The sequence below is a fragment of the Oreochromis niloticus genome, linkage group LG11 (genome assembly GCF_001858045.2).
Source record: "Oreochromis niloticus isolate F11D_XX linkage group LG11, O_niloticus_UMD_NMBU, whole genome shotgun sequence".
In the NCBI taxonomy this organism is placed as follows: Eukaryota; Metazoa; Chordata; class Actinopteri; order Cichliformes; family Cichlidae; genus Oreochromis; species Oreochromis niloticus.
The window spans coordinates 36,267,738-36,290,605 of record NC_031976.2 but is presented as its reverse complement, the minus strand read 5'-3'; the positions used below and the strand labels follow the sequence as shown (position 1 = coordinate 36,290,605).

Sequence of the window (22,868 nt, the reverse complement as noted above, 5' to 3'; positions counted from 1 at the left end):
AGATTGGATTTGTGGGTGACAAAGAGAGGAAGGCTTACAACGACTCTGGTGATCTCCTGAATTTTCCTTGCGAAGTTCATCCAAGCTTAAAGTTGACCACACCAGCAGCTGTAGCTGAAAGCTTATACCAAACGATTTCCATGAACATGGGGAGGTTGTTACTTATTAAATCATACAGTTTATGGATACAGCTACACCATCCCCTCCAAATATGGTTATGTATTGCTCCAAAAACCATCAACACTTAAGTCTCGTAGCTAAAGGAACCTACAGTAGGAAATATTACAAACCTCAGTATGTTATCACACTGACATGAAGTATTCTTAGATGCTGAACATGAATGTTGATGCGGTTTTTACTTTTCTGTTCACTGGACTAATACAAGTTTGCTTCCTTAATTGGGATTGACACAAGAGAAACGAGTTTCAGTGTAATGAAGGAACATTTTGTGCCATGAACAGGAAGTTGAATTGAAGGATACATATGGATCATTATTATTATGAATGATAGACACAAGCAGTTAGACACGATCAGTTCATTGCCTGTTTTGTTGCTTCATGTTGACGGTACAGTTTATGGCCAACCATATTCTCTCACTCCAAGCGGTCGCAGCAGATGGCCGCGCCCCTCCCTGAGCCTGGTTCTGCCAGAGGTTACTTCCTGTTAAAAGGGAGTTTTTCCTTCCCGCTGTTGCCAAAGTGCTTCCTCATAGGGGGTCATTTGATTGTTGGGTTTTTCTCTGTATGTATTATTGTAGGGTCTGCTTTACAATATATTTACAATATATTTACAATATATTGCTGTATCACAACTCATTTCTCTGGATAATCATGATCTCTCCCTATCTCTACTTACTAATGCCTTTGTTTGTTTTCTCTACTTTCTCTGTTTTACCTTGTTTTAACGACTTATTGTTCAGTATAATCATTTACCGTTATTTTTACTGTGAAGCACTTTGGTGTACCCCCTGGTTTTAAACGTGCTATATAAATAAAATTGTATTGTATTGTATAAAGCACCGGGAGGCGACTGTTGTTGTGATTTGCTGCTGTATGAATAAAATTGAATTGAATATTCTTTAGAAATAAACATATGTGCCTGTCATTAAACTTCCATCACAATGGTTGCTCATTCTCATGTATGTATGTTACCCATCACGTTTATACCTGAGCATGTGTCATCCTTCAAAGCTCCCGTGGTTTTCTTCAGATCTTTCGCCACCGCTCCCAGATCAGCTGTCACTTCCTGTAAAGTTTCTCCTCCTTCGTATTGATGCCTTCGTCTACGTGCCTGTCCCCACAGGAATTTGTTATTGTGGGGAGTCCACATCGCACATGACATTTGACATCAGTCATCGAGCCCCCTCTCACTCCCAGTGGAGAACATCTCACAGCTATAGGTAATGGGGCCGAGATGAGAGCTGAGAGTAGGAGAGGCAGTTCGTGTCTTTAATGGCTCCCTAAACGGCAGGTTCCTCATTTTAAAGAAGGCCTGTCGAGGATTTTATTTCGACTTGTCACTGTGAAACTAATTGATAGAGGAATGGTTTTCTTCTGCTTCTACTGATATTTTCTAACAACCATTTTCCCCGCTGCCTTTTTTGAGGTATTATGGCTGAGAACTCTTATTCTATAGGTCCAAATTGCTTTGAGACGAGAATAATTTGATTATTTTTAAATATACGTTTGTTGTCGTGGTGTCTGCAATCTTGGTTTCATGGCACTTGATGCACGGAGAACCCTGCAAGAGCGATTTAGTGTGTTTTTTGTGGTTCGTTTGTTTTAAATGAAATTATGGAGTTCATCAACATCTAATAAGCCATAGGAAAGCCTAAAGAAGTGAGGGGGGGTGTAAGAAAAGGAGAAAATGGGAATAGGGAATTTGTTTTTGGTTTTCTTTCTTTTTAATGGCCTTCTTTTCCGGTCCATCAAAGACAACTTTGGACAGGAACATCTATTTACTGGGTGAACCTTCAAAATAGATTACTTTTTCTCTTTTTCCACCAACAGCAATTTCCAGGGCTGAAAAACGAAAGCCAGCTTTGAGACGTGTCAAAATCTGCAGTTCGTCTAATGGCCCCTTGAGGCTGGCTCCAAAATTCAACAATTCGTATAGACTCCAGTGTTAAAATGCGAAACTTTATAGCCCTAAAAATCTACAGAATGGTTTTTGGGATCTATCCATACCCTTTCATAGATCATATTAAAAATTTGATATATTTTCTGTGTTCTCTAGCGAGTAAAGGGTTTATTATATTTTATTTATATTTTTATCTACATTTCACACAGGGTACCAGCATGTTCAGAATTTCCATATACACAGTATATTTCTGTTTGTTCTGTCTTGCAACTAGCCCTCTCAATTATCTTTGTGCTCTTGGTGCCTTTGGAAGCATTTTGATGGGATTAGCTGAACAATAACATGACCTTCTGATTTGTTTTTTATCACTCTGTTATCATCTGCATTAAGTCTGTGACTTACACTGACAGCCCAAACTAGCAGCCTAAACTTGTTAGCAGTCTTCTGTGCACATGTAGTCGTTTCCTGCTCCAAAAAATAAGCATCACAAAGGCCAAAATACTAACGCTGAGCCTTTAAAATATGGCCACCAGCGAGGAGCTGCTACACCTGAACGTCTACAACGTCCGCTCCTTCCTCATTAACTGTTTTATGCTTCTTTTGTTTTCGCAGCTCTCCTATGGTTCCAGCTCACCAGCCCTGTCCAATCGCCAGCGTTTCCCGACATTCTTCCGCACGCACCCGTCAGCCACCCTTCACAACCCCACCAGGGTGAAGCTCTTCAAGAAGTGGAAGTGGACTCGTATCGCCACCATTCAGCAGACCACTGAAGTCTTCACTTCCGTCAGTACCTTTAATCTTCATCACTCTTTTGTCTTCAGCTCTCTCTTCTTGCTTTGCTCACTCCTGGCTTTATGGCCTGAGCCTGGCTGCTGACTTGCCAGCCTCTGGATGTTTGTTTATGAGCAGGCCAAGCTATACACCTTTAAGCAATCTCTGCTGGCGATTGATGGAGGATTTTTTTTTTTGAAGTAATTTGTTGGAGTATTGGTTGTGAGAAATATTGATCTGGCAGGACACTCTCCTAGCCATAGCGATCGATACCAGCGTCACTTGGGTTGGTTCCTGTAATGGAGGTTAATGATTCTGCTCGCTCTTTCTTTCCTCCCGCTTCTCGCATTCTTCTTCTTTCCAGTCATGTCTTTGTCAAAAAATCTATTCTCTCTCATGCTGTCTTGTTTTTATTTATCATACATGCCCACAGTCTCCATCCCTCTCTTGGTGTTTCTCATGTACACTTCAGATTTATTTATTTTCCCCCCTCTGGACTTAGCTGCATTTCTTTTGTCTTTCTGTGTAATCTCAACCTGCCTTTTCTCTTCATCTCTCTGTTCGGCCGCCTCTCTAACCTCCTCTTCCTCCTCTCTCCCGCCCCCCTCCCTGTCTGTCTTCGTCTGTCCTTCCCTTTCATGTGGTAGACTCTGGATGATCTGGAGCAGAGGGTGAAGGAGGCAGGCATCGAGATCAGCGTTCGCCAGAGTTTCCTCACCGACCCGGCTGTCGCTGTCAAGAACCTCAAGGTGCTTTGATTAAAAATTCACCTCAGCTGCTGGTCGTCTCGCTCCCCCCCTCCTCTCCCCCTCTCCTTTCTCCTCTGGCTCACAGCTGCACACGATGCCATTAGCATAGAGGCGATTTGATAGAGGAAATTAATGCGCCATGCTAATTAGCAGCTCCCGAACAGCAGCATGTGCCATCCTGTGAAGCGGCAAGACTTTGGCACATTGTGCTGCCACATCAGACTGCGCTATTGTGAAGTTACATTGTTGCTGCTGATGTAACTAAGCAATGTTTTGTTATGATTTGATGCAGCGCCAGGACGCTCGGATCATCGTGGGGCTCTTTTATGAGACCGAAGCACGGAAGGTGTTTTGTGAGGTTGGTACCTTTTCCCTGCTCAATTGATCCCAGAACGCCCAACCTGACTGGCTATTAGAAGAAACTGAGCTCTGTAATGGGCTCTTTGAATGTCTGAATGAACTTCCTTGTTTGGCAGCGATACAACAGGCTCAACTGGGAATAATTTATCTTTCTCTTCATCCTTCTGTGCTGCAGGTGTTCAAGGAGAAGCTCTACGGGAAGAAGCATGTGTGGTTCCTGATAGGCTGGTACGCAGACAACTGGTTTAAGATCAAAGACCCGGCCATCAACTGCACAGTGGAGAACATGACGGAGGCCGTGGAGGGACACGTGACCACTGAGATCGTCATGCTGAATCCTGAAACTGTCCGTGGAGTCTCCAACATGGTGGGAATGCAAATCACTCCTCCATTTAATGCGTTAAAGAGATTAGTTGTATTAATCAGGGACAACATGTGTAGCTTGATTGACAAATAATGAGTGTCTGTAACTGGATTACAGAGAAAACATTGCAATTCAAAGTAGTTAAGACACTTGGATCGAATGATGGTGTTTAATGAGCTTATAATGACATTAAATAGAGCTCACCTGTTCTTTGTCCAGCACTTTGGGGATCCGGTAGCACATACAATACTTTGGTTCGTTACTACAAACTAATGAGATTCCCATCAGCCTCGCCTGTGCTTTTGTTGATTAGCAAACACACAGATTTATACTTCTTGGCTGCCACCAACGTCTTTGAAATGTTTCAATATTCATATTTAAAGTATTGAAACTTGATAAATTTCCAGCCAATTTTCCAGCTTTGTGGTTTGTGGCAAATGCCAGATATAGCAGCGATTCAGCTATAGATAGTAACAGCTGTGAGGAGACGGCTCCCGACAGCTCTGATGGAGTTCAGGACATGACCTTGGTGCAGTTGCTGTAACAGATTACTGAATTGTAAAACCTTGACTCTGTGTGTGTGACAACTCACCTGCATCAGTTCCAGAAAAGTAGATTGTGATTAAGTGTAAGGTCCTCACGAATCCCGTCTGTGTTGGGAAAAGGCCTAATTCATAGTTATGAATATTTAATGAAGTTAGCGCTGTTGTGCCATGCGCATAAATGTGTGTAAATCTGCACAACTCCGATGCTTTGGAAACGTGCAGGTATTTAATGAACTCAAACAGCTGGAAGCTGGAAGGGCGCTTTGAGGCTTAATATTATTTGGCGTGAGATTTGTTTGGGCAGCGTGAGAGAGTGTAAGAGTGAAGTCAAAAGTGCCAGAACTGTGAGAGTTGGCAACCCTGCATAAAAATTTAATAAAAAAGGAAAGATTTTTATTTTTAATCTCCTTTCCTTTGTACACTCACAAGGCAGATTCAGGATGCTCTGCTCCTTTGAATTTGCGAGACGTGGTCCAGATCAGATGGGTGCAGTACGCACCAGGTGTCAAAACCAGCTGTACCAAAAATCGGGGAATGTAGAACTGTTGAAAACATAACACGAGGGAGCGTTACTTCACTCGTGCCACGCCCGTTTCCTCGGAAATCTGTGCGTGCAGACAGATCTCGACACTCGCATCTGCTTCCTGGCACGACAGCTGAGGGTTTAAGACAGACGAGTGTGCAGAATGTTCTTTTTGTCTGGGCTCTAAAACAAAACCACCACTAACATCAAGTAATATTTCATCTTAAAGTTAGCTGGAGGAGATGTAGCTGGAGGGTTTGTTGCAGATTTTTACTGTGTATTTAAGTGGGGATAATGATGTAAGTGTGCGCGGCCATGGCAAACAGCGGATGTGGGAGGGTTAACTCACGTGTACAGTACAGATGTGCACCTGATGTGAAGCGCCCTAAAAAAGTCCAGGGATATTCATTTTTCCTTCTTTTTTTCTCAGTTCAATATCTTCATGCCATTTCGCAATCTCCCCCGTTTGCACATAACCACATCTTTCACCTGACTTTACATTTGTATGTAAGGTCCACATACCTACATGGTGCAAGATAAATGGACAGTCAACGCCCAACAAGTTCTGCTTTGAACAGCACGCAATAATGAAAGTCTTTCTGCCATTATGACAAACAATTATCAGAAACTCGCAGTGCATGACGCGTTACCCACTTGCCTGTTCATTGGTCACAGTTTAAGGTTGCCCTATTTCCAAACTGGACTCTACTGGAAATCGCTGGGTCACAAATGCCATCATTACAACGACATCATCACAGTTGTTCTTGTTGAATTATTCCAGCCCTAAATGTTCCCTCTGCTGGCCCACAGCATTGTACATTTTGTAATTTTGAAATGCTGTTAACATCTAATTTTTATAAAAATATATATAAAAAAACAGTCTAAAAGAGCTGCTAGTTGTTTGTGGTCTCTGTATGCTCCTCTTTTCTCTCTTCTCTTCCCCTCACCCCATCACCACCAGTCGCAGCAGATGGCTGCCCCTCGCTGAGCCTGGAGGTCTCTTCCTGTTAAAAGGGAGCCGTTCCTTCCCACCATCACTGTGTCAATAAAACTCAATGTAAAAAAAGAGTTTTAAAAAATGAAAAGGACCAAACAAGTGGTACTGACATCAGTCAGTTTGTGCTCTGTTCTCCTAATTGCAGTATTTACCAGTCTCTCTTTCCTTGAATTAACAGTGTATGCATAATATAATCAAATTTAGTATATTCTCTGACGTCCCTGCTTTGCATGCACTCGAACCACACCTGAAATCTTTCCCTTGAGGCACACTTTATGCTCTTTAAAGGCACTTCCTCTGTTTAAATATAGTTCACACCTATCAACACAATTTGAACACAACCAGCATGACTTAATGTCCAAAAATCCTGGGTATCGTGTTTACGCAATGTTAACTGAAGTTGGTCTATGGTCAGGATTTAGTGTGATGTAATGTACTTTTCCTGTAATGGTGCTGTGAGTCAACCGGGAAAGTCATTAAGAGGTGGCCCGGGAAAAGGCGCAGCTTCCTGAGGAAAAGCGGGAAAGATTAGAAGAAATATTGGAAGTTAAAACAGCAGCTGCACTCATCTGAAAACATTCAAGTTTTAGTTAAAATATGCAGAGAGTAATTACAAAAAGTATTTTATTAATGAAATTAAAGCGATTAAATCGTTTTTGGCTCTTTTTTAATTGCTTTAAATGTAATTTAATTTGCTTGCACTGTAGCTTCAGGCGATCGCTTGTAAATAAACAGCTGGGATGACTTCCTCCTGTCCTGTTGATGTGTATTCTGAGCCGTCATTCATTCACTGTTGCCAGGTTTCAGCTCTTATATATGTGGATCCTCGTGAGGCAAGAGCTATTTCAGGAACGGCTGGCGTGTTAAGAACAATAAAGTCATAGTTTCAGTGAACTTTGCATGACCTGAATCGATAATGTGTTTGCTAAACTGCTGAGAATGCCTGGGAGTTTATGCATTTAAATTATCAGCAGCTCGCTTTTTCTCATTTTTGTCCGACGCTCATTTAGCTTCTCAGGTGCAGTCGCTCTCCTCTGTTTACCTGCTCTAATCCTCTTACGCCGTCTCTTCTTCTCTCCCTTTTCCCTTTTTTCTTCGACCTTCTCCGACTCTGCCGGTCTGCCGTGGATCATCCCGTCATTCTTCGTGTTTACCCATCTCTCCTTTACCATTTCCTCATCCCACCTTTTCTCACCACCACCCTCCCCTCCATCCCTCCCTCCTTCCCTCGCACTTCATCAGCAGCTGTTGTTTATATTCATACAGCACCTGCCACTACCTGCTGCTTTAGCTGTTGACGAGTGCTGCTCAACGGGCGATAAGAATTACAGCCAGAACTCCTGCTCCCTGTCCGTCTATTCAAATTCAATTTCTAAGTTTGAAATTGGCATAGCACTCTTAGATAGAGCACTCAGATTAAACTACTGTGCCAATACTGCAGGGTCTGCAAAGCACATTGTCAGCTAGTTTTCAGAAGGCAGTGGCAGATTTAAATGCCAAATGCCAAGGTGGAATTTCAATTAGACGAATTTGACATAAGTGAATTGGAGTGTGTGTAGGCCTAATTGGCCTCAAAGAATCCACAGAGACACAATGATGAATGGTAGCAATAATTTCCCATCGCGCGTGTATCCATGCTTTCAGCGGGAGATAATTTTGATTGGTGTTTAATCACAAAATGAGTTCTAAACTGAAATGTTTGTGAGAAAAGGAAAAAGCTGGTCTGTCTTAAGATTACTGTAAGAGTGTAGCAAAGCAATAAAGATGCCAGGGGGTCAGGAACAGGAACCAAAAAAAGAGATGTGACAGATATGTGTGATACACTTAACAATCAGCTTCCTCACCAAAGGTTAGATGAGACGACTAACAGGGCAGATGATAGAAACACTTAAATATGAGCATGGAGAATCAGTATGCGAGGGACTGCAAGATCTCCATCCCTGATTTTCTTTTTTGTTACTTTGTTAATGTTACTTTCCTACTATGAAACTCTTCCGAGTTGCAGATGTTTAATTACGTGGAGTCGGGTGGAATTTTGCTTCTTTTGAAGTCGCTTTATGTTTGATCCTTCGTTCAGGGCTCTGTTCCAGAGAGCAGGTTTCATGAAGATTCAGTTTTTTAACCCTGAGATGAGGGAAACTCCGGGGTTTCTGTTCCAGAAAGAGAGCTAAGTTAAACTTTAAGTCGGTTACCATGGTAACTGACTCTGTGAACCTAATCGGCTTGCCTGGTTTCTTCAGCGAGCTCTGAGTTTCTCGGTGACTCCTCCCCTCCTGAGCAGGAGGGGACAGCTGGTTCCCACCTCAACCAGATTTTTGTGCTTTTTTTCTTGTACATTTCCCGCCTGCCACCTTTCTTTTTCTTCTCACATCCACTCATTCCTGCATATTATTTTTAATGACTGATCAAGTTTATCCAAAACAGCTCCCAGGCTTCCGGGAAAAGTAGCCTATCACTGCAAAGGAAGTGATTTTTGGTACCAGAAGCTTTGTATGAGCTTTTTATTAGTTTTTTAAATTTATGTGATTTGTAAATGGTCAATACTTGGACCATGAAATCTTGGAATTAATATCTGCATATCCTGTCTACTCAGGAACCCTGGAGGCTAAATCACCAGACTAGCAGATGATAATCTTAGATGGGCATAAATTAGCATAAATAGGGAAAACACAAGTAAAATCTTGTTTGATAAATCCAAACAAGTTTTTCAGGGAGTTCTGTGTTTCATAATTCTTTAGAAACACACAGCGGTTAGCTTAGGTGACACAGCCCTGAATGCCAGAGGGCTATTCTGTTTAGAAAAGCAAAAGATAAATTATTTAGGGTCCTGTCCACATGAGGGGTATTGAAAGGGTCCAAGTGCCCCCATGCCCAGCTCTACTGCCCCCAAAAGCCCCTCTGGCCAGCCCAAGTACCCTCTAGCCAGCACAAGAGACCCTATGGTTAGCGCAGATGCTAATCCTGTGTGATCTTAAAGCATAACTCCACCATTAGAAGTGGGACCCACTCCTGACATGCTGCTATTTGCTATGCACCCTTCCTCTTGTTAGCATATACTTTGGCAGACAGATTTCAGTTCAGGTTGGCTGCACATAGAAGGAGCTTTTTTTTATTTCATCATGGTAGAAGCAGTATTTATTTATTCTGAACCAAATTTATTTTTAACACTCCAATCTCCACCAAGTTCAGCTCGTCGCAGAAAGACGGTTTCTGACTCTGAAGCTGCTTCACTTTTTTCCTTGGTTTATTTGAAGTGGAAACAAGTGTTTACTACAGGAGAGTAAAAATAAATCCTAAATCAAATACACACGTTATAGTGAATACCAGAAATGACTTCCGAAGTTCTGAGGGTCGATTCATTTGGTGGCTCTTCAAATTTTTTTTCTTTAGTTATGTGAATATCTAGCAACACAAATAAAAAATGAGTCAATGTAAACCTTCTTTGCAGTGTTGCATTTCTTGGCTCTTTGATGTCCTCTCTGTCTTCTTTCTCTCAGACATCACAGGAGTTTCTCGCTGCCTTGATGTCTCGTCTGGGAGGGAAGAACCCTGAGGAGACCGGCGGGTTTCAGGAGGCCCCTCTAGCCTACGATGCAGTGTGGGCACTGGCCCTAGCCCTTAATAAGACTGTGGCACCGCTGAAGGCCAAGGGCCGGCGTCTGGAGGATTTCAACTATAACAACCACGACATCACGTCCGAGATTTACAGGGCCCTCAACACGAGCTCCTTTGAAGGCGTCTCGGTAAGTGCAGAAAATGTGAGGAAAGGTGAAAGAGGAGCAGTGGCAAAGAAAACATCTGCTACCCTGTAGTTACTTAGTCCTCAGAAATATGATTTTTTTTTAATCTAAATATTTAAAATAACATTTTGTCTGGCCCCTAAAGTTATTATTAATTAGAACAATTAGGTTCAAATTATGCAAAATCCAATAATATGAAATATAAGTAAATACCCCTTTTTTGACTAGAAACACAGCAATAACAGGGAAGATCAGCCTGTGTGCTCATTACTTTCATACATTCAACAGTAACTTCACGTTTTTGGCACATACTCAAATTTTCTTCTGATTATCGTCCCTCACGTTTTGCACCACTCAGTCCTGAGCCAGCTTCAGCTGCTCCAGATGAAGCAGCTAACAAAAACTAGCCAGCATTTGTACATCACCCGAAATTTAGAATTCATTTAAAAATCTTAAAATGACATGTGGGCTCTACATGGCCAGGCTCACATAGGCTCTTACAGAGCAAGTCTGCTGAGACCTTATCCCAGCGATCCACCTCTCTGGTCAACTGTTCCACGCTCTTCTTTGAAAGGTGACCACGCTTTTGAGGCAGTAGCTCCTAAAACTGGAACAGCCTCGCTCTGCCCATCAGCTGCTGAAAACTCATTTTTACAGCTTATTTCCTGAATCACTCACCAGTTATTTTTGTAATAATAATAATAATAATGATAATAATGATAATAATAATGATAATAATAATAATAATAATAATAATGAAAACCAATTATAAAAGTATGCAAGTGGGGATAAAATAAAAACCATGCACAGTCTCGTGTCACTGGGTATAATCTATTGCAGTCCAGTGCAGCTGCTCCACCAGATGCCCAACGAGTTTCCAATCACTGAGCATTAAAAATGAATTTGAATATTGTGATTTTTCCACTTTGCATCTTGGAGACGTCTGCCAGCACATTGTGCACCCCACAAAAATGGACACCTTCCATGCTGTGTTCCAGTTAACACTGGGCACTGATCGGAAGGGACAGTTCACCCTGAAATGTCATTTACATATTTTTGCTCTGGCGTGTAGTTCAGTTTAATCCTCTAGATTGATTTGGTGTGAGATCCCACAACTATCACCACACAATCTTTCTGCTGTCTGTCATTCTGCTGGAAAACATCCTATTAGACAGTCACAAGCATGAGCATCTAAGAACACGTGGTTACATGCGTCCTTCTGCATAGTGATTACTTTGGTTCCTAAAATTGCATAAATTGAAATTGCTTTAAAGTTTGTGGATGTTTTTGTGGATGGGTATGACTTCTGGAAAGAGACGTTGCTGCTCAGTTAAAATGTATTTTTTGATGTTTTGAACACCACAAGGCGAGCGCAATTTACTCCATTATATCTGAGAGGGAGAGAGAGCCAATGTCTCCAAAACTGGACAACTCGCACAAAAACAGTGTTAGGAAAAAAGGCTAGATGGATACATACCGCAACAGGCTGGGGAAAACATGTAAATATGTATGGTGCATGATCACAGAGAAGCTGTGAGGGTCTCTTTTGAAAGACAATCACGTGCTCATGTGGGCAGTTCTGTGCTAGCAGACAAACCACCAAGGAGAGACACCTTTGAACTCTGTCTGAAACCTGGAATTTGACAGATGTTGGCTGTCTTTGGCTTGCAGAGATCATGCTTACTTACTTTTTCTAAATTCATTTGTGCTACAGAGCTCTTGTTATGTCTTGTGCCTTTTTTAGTTTCACAGTTTAGTTTATTTTGAGCCAAGCTGATAGCAAGATGCACAAGCACACTGCTGTCTGGGCCCTTTGTTGCCGCCACAGACATCCGACAGTCTGGCAGTTGCCCTTGAGAGACGGGCGTTATGGTCAAAAACACCTGCAACTCTGCTTCAACTACTACTTCTAACTACCCTTTTTTTCTAGAAGATATGCAGGCCACCATTTCTGTCTCAACACAAGTTCAAGAAACAGAATATATGTAGAATATATATCATATCTGCACCCACCCCCCGCCGCTCCTCCTTTGACGCAGCGTCTCACTAAATCGATCTGTTGTCATTGATGGCTGAGCTCTTCTGTATGCTGTTCCGCTCTACATCATATAGCGCTAAATGTACTGTACATTACTACGTGAAGATGTAACAATCATTATTTGTCTGCAGCGGCGCTCAACTGAACTTTACCGACTGCCTGGTGTAAAAGCTGTTTGCATTTCTTGCCCATTTCTCCATCTCCGGTCTGTGAGCTAGGCTAAATCACTACAGGAGTGGTGTTAATCTCAGCAACCCTTGGCAAGCAAAAAATAAATGAATAATAACTAGTAATATTCCCCGAAGTGCAGAATTATGTAGTTAAAAATGAGGTTTTTTATTTGCAATAATGTCAAGTTTCTGCTTTTTTAATGTGTCTCAGGGCCAGGTGGTGTTTGACGCCCAGGGATCCAGGATGGCAATGACTCTTATCGAGCAACTGCAAGGTAAAGCGCTTCCACGCTGTCCTCCCACGTTCAATTATAGTTGCAGAATCTGGACTGAATAATAAATGTCACTCATTGAAGAAAATCATTGCTGAATATATTCAATGATGCATTGATTGCTGCTTTCAGCGCAGTCCGGAGAAAAGGCTCAGTTTAAGGAGCCCTATAACTGCACATGTGAACGAGCTGGGTGCAGTGCGGTGTTGACTCGAAGCTTCACTCTAATTGGGCACCAGCCTTCGTTTTAAGCTGTTTCTGGAAATGGCATCCTATTTGTCACCAGTGACTTAATGAGTTTCCCTGCATGGGATAAGGTTGAGGATTATTTTCTACCTCTGTTCTCTTTGGCGTCCTAACGGATGAGAATTTATAATCCTGCCCCTTTCCCCTCGCATTCGGTCTCATATTTCCTGTTGTGGTGTCGGGGTAATTTGACATCCACAATGAGACGACCTGACTCGAATCCCTGAATCACTGTGGGACCTCATCAGTATTCCTGGTCAAGACTGCCACATAAGCGCCTTTTTTTCCCCCTCTTTCTTTTCTCCTTCCTCTCCCCTTGGTGCTTCTTTGTTTGTCCACCTTTTCATCCGTCGATTCTTTTGCGTATTCATTATGTGCCTTTTCTTTCTGTATTCACATATTGCACTGCCTAAACAGCAGCGGTATAAATATAAATGTTTATCAGTTCTCTCGAGGAGCAAATTAATTACAGAAGTGATGCTAATTAAACTTCATACCTTTCTTGCTTTCTTGTCTCTGCTTCTCAAACATGTAGGAGGCAGTTATAAGAAGATTGGTTACTATGACAGCTCTCAAGGGAACCTCTCCTGGTTTGGCAATGATGTTTGGATAGGTAAGATGGATTTTATGGCACCGATCGCTCAGCTTCCTGTGTCTGTATTTGTGTCCTGTGTCATGCCGTGAGTCAGCCGGGTTACATGTTTGTGCTTTGACTTCAGACCTCCGCTGCGTGGCTTAATTTAGCCTCCTTTACTGTCTAAATGATGTATAATCACGGTGGATTTTTTTCTAACCACTTATTTAGATGAAGCTAGTTATTTGGATTCTGACGCTCGCCCTCAAATTAGCCGGCTGCGCACTCACTGTCCAACATGTGTTAAAAGTGTCGGCGCAGCACATGCACTGTAATCAAACAGGCCGGCATCCTACTGTGAGTTAGCCTGTTTTTCTTAACCTATATTTGTTTCCATGCTGGCAAACTGGCACCATTAAAAGTAAACCAAAGTGGCTTTTCACAGTTACTGCTAGCGATGTATGACATTTATCGCTGAACTAAATACATGCCTGAAAAAAATTCAGTTTTAATCCAAGTTTTGGAATAACAGGGGCATCTGTTCTCTGATTTTAAACCCTTCAGTCGAAGCGTTTTTAAATTTACAAGTTATAAAACACCTCAAATTCAACCAGTGATGACTCCACAGCAAAATAAACCATCGTAAGCTGATCTGCTGAGACCCACAAGTTGACATTTTTTATTCTCGCCTAATCAAAACTGTAAATGAGAGAATAAATAAACTGCCGTCAGTCAGAGATGTGACTACAACAACAGTGACGCACCCATTTTAATAATGTTAGTAGCAGGCGGCCTTGACAGCGTATGCACTGTGCTCAGCAACCTCCAAAAACCTGGCAGCAGGTTGCATTTCACGGCGTAATTGCCTGGTCCGGTAACAGAGACCTTCAGGGTGGAAAGGGTTAAGCAAACTCATGGACGATTATTCTCAATGCACAGCAGAAATGATGTGTAAATCACAATGACTCTAAAAATAAGTGTAGGCTCTGTGTGTGTGTGTGTGTGTGTGTGTGTGTGTGTGTGTGTTAGCAGAGTTTTCTCTCTGGAAGATTTGGAAGTTTTAAAGTTTGTTTTAAAGCTGATATAAACGCATTAATGTGTCCCAGTTAGCAGACACATTCAGGCCCTTTTGGCACTTATGGATCAGTAAAAGCACCAACAAGTACTGTGTGGACCGAACGCGGCCCTGGAGTAATGAAGTGGCCTTGGCGTGTGTTGCAGGAGGTGTTATTATATTATGTGGGCCAGTTTTCAGAACACACCTCATATCTGTCTAATAAGTTACGGCTCTGTTTGGCATGAGGCAACCAAATGTGGCCCATTTTAAAAAAACCAAAACCAAACTGTGAACTAAATATTCTTGTATATAGAAACTTTTACAGTAATGCATGCACTGTGCATGCAAACATATGCAGTTGTAGAATAATAACATGTACACATCCTGCTTTAAAGAACAACGCAAATCCAGTAAGCCACAACAATAAAACCACTGACAGTAGGAGGGAATAACATTGATTATGTTGTTCCAGTGCAATGTTCTCCTAGGAAAACTTCAGGCAGTCGTGGGGTTTTTATGCCCTGCTGCGGGCATTATCCTCCCCGCAGCATGACAGTGTGCCACGCCACAAAAACAGCTCGAAAAAGGCTCAAAGATCACATCACAGATCCCAAGGTGTTGACCTAGCTTCCAAACTCCCCAGATCCCAAATCCGATTAAGCATCCCAAAACAACCTTACTACCCATAAACCCCAAAGGCACTGCCGCCATTTTCCTGGTATCAGAAACCACAGCAGTCCCATGTGAGTGCCCCTTTGGGTCAGGTTTTCTTTTATATAACATAAAGAGGACCTACACAAGATTAGCACATGCACTGGAGCTGTTGTGTGTGTGTGTGAGCAGAGCAGCAGTGGAAGTCTACACAATATTAACAAGAAAATCATGTAGAAGTTGCACAGCTCTCTCTCTACCTAATCATTTTTGTGATGAATATTTTTCTGATAAAGAATTAAAGGTCGCCACCTTAGTGCTGAATTGGACCGAGTTAGTGAAAACTAAAATGGTCATATGAAAATATGCACTTTTCCAGTTTGATGTACATGTGGTTCAGTTTGACAGTTTAATTTATGGGATGCTGTAGCGACGGCCCTCCGGGCCTTAATTCAACATTTTGTCCTTGCTGACACTCAGAGCTCCAAGCTCGTGTAATCCCTGGAGGTGGAAGACTTTTAGCCGATAAAAGAGGGAGGATGGATTTCTTTTTAAGTTAATTGCTGCAATCCGGTGCGAAGGGTTTCACAGTACTGCAATGGCCTCCATACGCTGTGCATCACAGCTCTTACTGCTGACCAGTTGTTCATCTCTTGCAGTATCTTTGCCTGATCTCAGGTTAGCTTGCCCCGCTAACCAACCAAGTTTTTTTTTTTACATCTTTCTTCTGCATAAAGAAGCTTGAACTCAAGCCTAAAAGCCCGAACCTGTGCTCTAACTCCTGCTGCCCATACTTGAGTTTACTGTGAAAACCTATTAGCGTTGATTTGCCTCAGACACCAAGACCAGTACTGTGGATGTTTACTGGCCCGTCTCTCCCTGGAGAGGTGACATACTTGTGCCTGGACAGAGTGTGCCACTAATCAATCCTGCACGCCAAGGCAGCCCATAGAGGGACGCCTTTTTTAGGCTTTTAAGGAAATGATGTTGCCAGGGCTTAACTGAACCCAGAAGAGGTAAAGTTTCCAGGTCAGTATCAGTGTCCAGGGACAGGTGACCTGTTTGCTTGTAGGCGACATGTTTTTCCATCAGGCTGGCTTCCAGCTCTTTAGTTTGGCTTGTTGCAACGTGACAGGCTTGATGTCAGTCTAGTTAGAAGCTGCTCATGTGAAACTGACATGTTGTCCAGAGTGTCAGAGGTGAGTTTTGTTTGCTTTTTTAAATGAGCTTCTTCTTTTCTGTTTACCAAATAAAGACACATCCAGCTGACATCTACTTGTTGAGAGGAAATGAGTAATTTCCTGCTTTCTGGAGCTGACTCAGTTCGGGGAAGTTTTCTTCTTGACAGCTGGGGTGGAGGGGATGGGGGAAGGGCGTGCTTGATGTACTGACAGGGTGGAGTAAACAGCGTGGTTTTTAACTTAACCCCTGCACTTGTTTTCCTTTGTGTTTACCACGCCCCTCCTCGCGTCGCTTTCTCACTCTCTGCACGGTCGCCCTAACAACCACTTTTTAGCTCAGCTCTTGTTCTGATCGCTGTGGCAACTGTTACAGAGCTGGGTCTCCATGGCAACTTCCCGTCCTGATTCCCTGATCAAGGACGGAGGAGGGCTTAGATGCAGCAAACACACTGGCTGAATGGACAGTTGACACATATACGCCGTGCACCTACTCAGAGCCGTAATTACTACGACTGTACATTCATTCAGACACGTACATGGCTTTCCACATTCTGGAATTTTAAATATTCCATATTTAAAGTTGACCTTTTATGGTCATTTTCAGGCCTATAGCTTTACTTAGATTCGACTGCAGTACTAATTCATCCCAATCCTTACTCATCTCATACTGGAGATGAATAAGGATCATGCACTGAAATCTGAAACAAGCTTTTTCTGCGAAGTGACCATATTAGGGATATATGCTCTCAGTGACATCATACAGAGCCAAGAGCAGAAAAAGTGTGTGAAACGGAGCATCAGTCTGAAGTGTTAGCTATTCTCCTCAGAGAATATATGGGAAATTACAACAGTTCCACTTCAAAAAAATATTCTAATAGAATAAATCTAATTAATCTAATTATAGCTATAGGAGCTGCAGTAAGCTCAGTTTTTCTTACACCACTGCCAGGTCTTTTTCATTTTCAAGCTTGTGGTGTTCAGTTTTTAGCAAGGTCATTCTAGAGTCTCCCAACCCCACAGTCATCATGGAAGGAGTCTTTTAATTATAAAGTGTGTTGGATATTTACTGTCTATAACAGAAATATGTGAAGGTGTGCTGAGGTGTCGAGGGAAAAGCAGCTGGGTGAATGTAGAGCTGCTAAAGCATTCTGAGCCTTGCAAACCAAAAATAAAAATTTAAAACAAACGAAGTGCAAAGATGATGTAACTACTGTAATATTCTCTCTTTGTGAAACTTCAACAAGCTGGCAGCGTTTGGCATGTGTCATACTTCCATATATCACAAAAACACGGCTGCACTTCGCACATAGTGAATGTAACATGTACAGCGTTGGTAATGTATGTTTGGTTTCAAATGACAAAATTGGAGAGAAACTGCGTGTGCTTTATCAGATTGTGCCTTTAGGGAAACACGGACAGAAAGAAAATATTTCCGAATTTTTCACATCCATGTTCTCTTGACTCGTATAAATTGGTGGTGTTTCTTTTTAAAGAAGCAACGATGGCAGATTAATTTATTTGCAGATTATTTACTGACTTAAATGTTTCATGTTGCACTGCAAATCTGTGCATTTAAGATGTAAAGTACATGTTTAGCATTTTTGCTTGATTATGAGAACAGATGATTTTTTTTCCTTTCAAACTACTAAACTGTTTATCTGTTAAGGACTAAATCTTGCACCATTTCAACAGACTTTAGGCTTTTCAGTGCTTTTGTGCAGAATTTTAGTCGCCACCATCAAATCTGTTGCTAGGAGTGGCTTGAAAGGTCATCATCCGATATTGGGTAAATATGAACAGAAGCATCAGTGCTCCAGTTTATTTTAAATGTCCCTTTAATGTGTCTGTTGTGGCTCTGTGAGTCATGCTGTTTTGGGGGGATTTCTTATTTAATAGTGTTGCATTTTGTTTGTGTTTCTATTCATTTCCAGTTTTTACTTTACCACATGAATAGACTGTTGGTCCTGCTGGATTTGAGTAATTCTGCCAATGGTGATCTTAATCAGAAGTCTACACATGGATTTAGCTGAACTTGTGTAATCACATATGGATGGACTGCAGGTATCCTGAATGAAGATCCCCAATGCAGTCAGTTTCTCCTTATCCTTTCATCTGACTCAAACACAGTTTGATTGATGTACAAATCAGTCAGGACCACTATAGTCAAAATAAGACGTTTGTTTCCATCTGCTGTAAATTCTGTTTGACTAAATGTCTGCGAGAGCAGCAGCAAGACATCAGCGCAGAGCAGAGGAGGCATCAGCAACATCAGATGTGACGGTGATTAAGAGGAGCTTGTAGACTCACAGCAGCTGTAGACCTTATGTGAAATTAGCCTGTTGGATGTGTAGACGGGTATCAGCTATGTAATCAGCTTATGTGGGTTGGTATTGAGATCAGATCTCTGTGGGCCGACTGATCAATTGTGTTAAAGAGAGAGCTGAACCTGAACGTTAAACTTTTGATTTTGTGATCGATTTACACTCCTACCTTCACCCACGGCCACGAGCTGTGTAGTGACCAAAGAAAAAAAAAGAAGCAGGTACAAGCTGAGTAAATGAGCTTCCTATAGACGCGTGCCTGTGTCAACTCTTGTTTAGTGAAGACACTCGTCCATCAAAAGGAGCCAGATTCGGTGGCTTAAGCATCCTGCTACAGTTCCTCCTTGGCACGGTGTAGTGTAGAGGTGACTCGGGCATGTCTAAGTAAGGTGAAAGATTGTGTCCGGGCTGGCTTGGGGCCACCTTATTATCTCCATGGAGGAGCCTGAGAAGATGGACGACTGAGTAGATTGATTTCTAACTGCTGACAATTACTTAAAAAAATAAAACCCTTTATTTCCTCTGGTTTTCCTGCCTTACCTCTTCAGTTTAACTTGGCACACTGTCTTATATTGTCATTCTTCAGTCAGATGTCACCAGACACAAGCTGGCTATGTGACTGCAGTGACAAGCATCTAAACACAGCATGATTGGCTCTCTGACACTCTGCGACCCCCAAGGGGACGACACTCTGACACTTCCCTCTGACATCTGACACATCAGCTTCATGCAGCGCTGACACTCGCCCTTTCTGTTTCCCCTCTGACATGAACACACACACTGTCTCCCTCTGTTTTTCCTCTCTGTGCATGCCTAAATGCACCCTGGCACTCGTACGCACCCTCTTCACTATATTCTCTCATACTTACTCTATCGATCTGCATGCATGTGAATAATTAGACTTAAATTCGCATATGCATCCTCACACATGCACACTCACACACACACACCTACACACACACACACACACACACACACACACACAGATCTGCAGGCAGTCTCGGATTTAGGCAGACAGATAGTCAGAGGCTGTTGAGTGTAAAACGAGGCTCCCTGTCCATCTGCCCCTCTTTGAACTCCCCTCACAGAGGAATTCTTCTGGTTTAAAGCTACACAAGCATGAATAATTTGGTCGTTGGTCCACTCGATAAAACCCTAAAGCTCCAACTCTTAATTAACAAAGTTGTCTTCTTGCTCAGTACATTACTTTACAGTATGGTAATTACTGAAACACACATTCAAGCACAAATCATTGGTTCGTGGCTGTGTGTTCCACGGCATGCTGTTCAACCGTGTCAGAAATTAAAAGTGTTACTAGTTGTTCCAAAGGGCAGAAATCACTGTCATAAGGAGGAGAGAGACTTTGATTAAATTAGGATACCAAGGCACGTTTTCAAACAGTCAGTGTGTTTCAGTTGGCTGCACGTGGCAGATATCGCTGGATCGAGAAAGAAAAGAGAAGTCTGCTTTCTTGTGTTGAAGTGGGTGTGAATGAGTGTCGCGCTGCAGGTTTTAGGAGGTTAATGAAAGGGTCAGAAAACAGTCATTTAACTTTAAATGTGCAGTCAGTAATTTGGGGGGGTTATTTAATAGAGTAAAAAACAGATATTCTACTCATAAATATACATAGATTAGTGTATAATTGTCTTCCAGCAAACTGATGCGTTCTCATAAACTCATAATTAATCCATTAAAAGTAAATAGGAGTGCATTCTTCAGACTCAACATATGAAGTATTACACCTGTGTTTTTTACTCTTCATGTCACGTCATCCTGTTCCTCCTCAACTGAAACCTCAAAAGGAAAGTCAGGTTCCTAACGTGGAAAAACACACTTATTTATTCCCAATATTCTTGCGACCCCCCATCGCTGGACAGCTGACAAAATCTGGCTGAACAACACCAACAGCTGGTTATAAGCTAACATTATGCAGTGGCCCTGTAGCCCCTTTTGCACATTTATGATTTTTATATCTTGAAGGTAAAATTCTAACAAAACAGATTCTTTGATTTATTTCATTGCTTTGAGGTTGATGTGTGGTCACATATGCATATATAAATTAGAAGGCAGCTCATTGATGACAGCGTCACCAGTCGGTAAGTATTCTTTTGGTACTTGGTCTGAAGGCAGTTTGTGAAATAATCAGTCTTTTTTATTTTTCTTCCTCAACATGATTTGTCAAACATAATTTCATGTATCTGAGCACAAACTTTCATCTGTCTGCTCTTTATCTTCTGATTTGTGTCCATATATGCAAAATCAATATGTTCTGGATTGGATTTAGATTAGAGGGGCTGGAGGGATTGGAGTGAAGAATTTCACTTTCTCCTGTTCCTTCATGTTGTCATAGGTTATTGATTGCTTGGCTAACTTTAGCCATTAACACCGGTGCAGGAAAAGATGCTGGTTTGGATTTAAATACAGTTGTTGTCTTTGAAAGCTTTGCTGACCCACACCCACTTTCTCTAGACAAAATACATGCTTCTGACACAAATATACTTCCTATTGAAACCCATTATTGGAAAAACTGTGTTAACTGGGATGACAGAATATGACACTGTGTGACCATTAACCCCAAAAAATAGATACTAAAGAGAGAAGCATCACCGTCTACTGGTATCATATAAATAAAACTGAATAGAGCTGTAGGTGGAAAAAAGTAGAGCAAGAGCCGACGCGTCCTTCCTCCAGGGATAAAAAGAAATAAATAAAAATGACACACTTTTCCAGCGGTTCGACATTTTCAACATCTAGAGTGATTATTTCTTAGAAGCTCGGTTATCCCCTCTTTATTTTAGGATAAATACTGTCTATCAAATTTTTATATCAGTTTTTCTTTTTAAAACACCATTAACTTTTACATCTTGAAGTAGAGCTAAATCACAAAATGCTTAAAGGGCAGAAATTTACATGAAAAATCTGGTGAGTACAGACGAGAATGAGACGCTATCACGTAGCAGTGTCTGCTCCACTGGCAGTAAAAGCTCAGACTGAGCACAAAAATGTAGTGCTCTATTTTCTAAACTGTCTCCTTGAAAGATCCATTATCACCACTACCCTAAGAACATATAACCTGTAACCACACCTATTCACACTCTTACAGGGAGGGGGAGCGTAATAGCCTCTTGAGGTATCAATCTCCTGACTGAGGACAGTGCTGCTGGGCTTTCTGTCATTTTTTAAATAATGGCTGGATTTCTTTCTGAATTTGAACCTGGACATGTTTTTTTTTTTTTCTGCCACAAGTTTCACTTTAGACTTTAGTTACACGATGGATGTCGACATAATGATGTCAACCCATTGGTTGGTGGACTTCACACTGTAGCACTTGATGAACTTTTTGAGTCCAGATGGAGTGCTAGCTATCAGCTAACAACAGTGAGCTTGGTTAGCTCTACGTATGTAACGCGCAGACATGCACAGCTAGAAACTACAAGAAATTAACCAACCACAACTGGAACACAAACTTCCTAGATGGTCTGCATCTCACTGTATTTTATATTGTTTCTCAAATAATTTGATGTAGAGTTAGACCAGAGCTGGGTCACTAACTCACTTTGCTGTTTATCGTGGCTCTCTTCTCCTTCAGTAACTACTTCACTGCACCCACATTCCCCCTTTTTATGGATGACTAAGTAAGGCGACCGCTGCTAGCAGCATTTTTCTTGCTGTTGCGGCAACTTCTCTGACATACTTTCCACTTCAATCCCGCTAAGTCACACTGAGTCACTCACACAGGTGCAGTGAAGCTGTGGTTACTGGGTGGAGCGAAACACTGGTGAAGATCGTCAAGGAATTATTTTGAATTTAATTGACATTCTGTTGTCGTCTCTGGCTCCCGCTCCTCTCCTCTCCTCTGTTTTCTGAGCAAATGCTAGCTCCTCTGTGCCCTCCACCATTACTCACAGGTGTTTGTTGCTGGTCTAATGAAGTCAGTGCCGTTCTGTGCTCTTAATCATGATAATCGATTTAAACGGTGTGCTGCATGTTAGAAAGTTAACCATGGTTTCTGACTGAGACTATGAAAGATTTTGGCCATGACAATTGCACAATGAAAATGTGATAAGATAACGTTTTCACAACATTTTCTGTTGAAATTTGTCTGATAGGTCCGGTGCACTGACCTCTCAGTATCCATATGGATGAATCATTTAAAAACTGGAATCTATCCACAGACCCCAGAACTGTATGTGCTTTTCAATACTGCAAAGTTGGGCATTTTAACATGCT

At 41.9% G+C, this 22,868-nt stretch overlaps 1 protein-coding gene across 6 annotated transcripts in view; it reads left to right on the top strand.

Moving 5' to 3' along the window:
* Positions 1–22,868, top strand: part of gabbr1a (gamma-aminobutyric acid (GABA) B receptor, 1a) — a 128,022-nt gene that overhangs the window by 70,093 nt on the left and 35,061 nt on the right. For all 6 annotated transcript variants that reach the window (XM_005456072.4, XM_003451260.5, XM_005456070.4 and 3 more), the window contains 7 exons: positions 2,692–2,862; positions 3,498–3,599; positions 3,892–3,957; positions 4,135–4,326; positions 9,886–10,131; positions 12,548–12,611; positions 13,390–13,467. In XM_005456072.4, the coding sequence (XP_005456129.1) occupies positions 2,692–2,862; positions 3,498–3,599; positions 3,892–3,957; positions 4,135–4,326; positions 9,886–10,131; positions 12,548–12,611; positions 13,390–13,467 (919 nt within the window). The remainder of the gene's footprint in view (positions 1–2,691; positions 2,863–3,497; positions 3,600–3,891; positions 3,958–4,134; positions 4,327–9,885; positions 10,132–12,547; positions 12,612–13,389; positions 13,468–22,868) is intronic.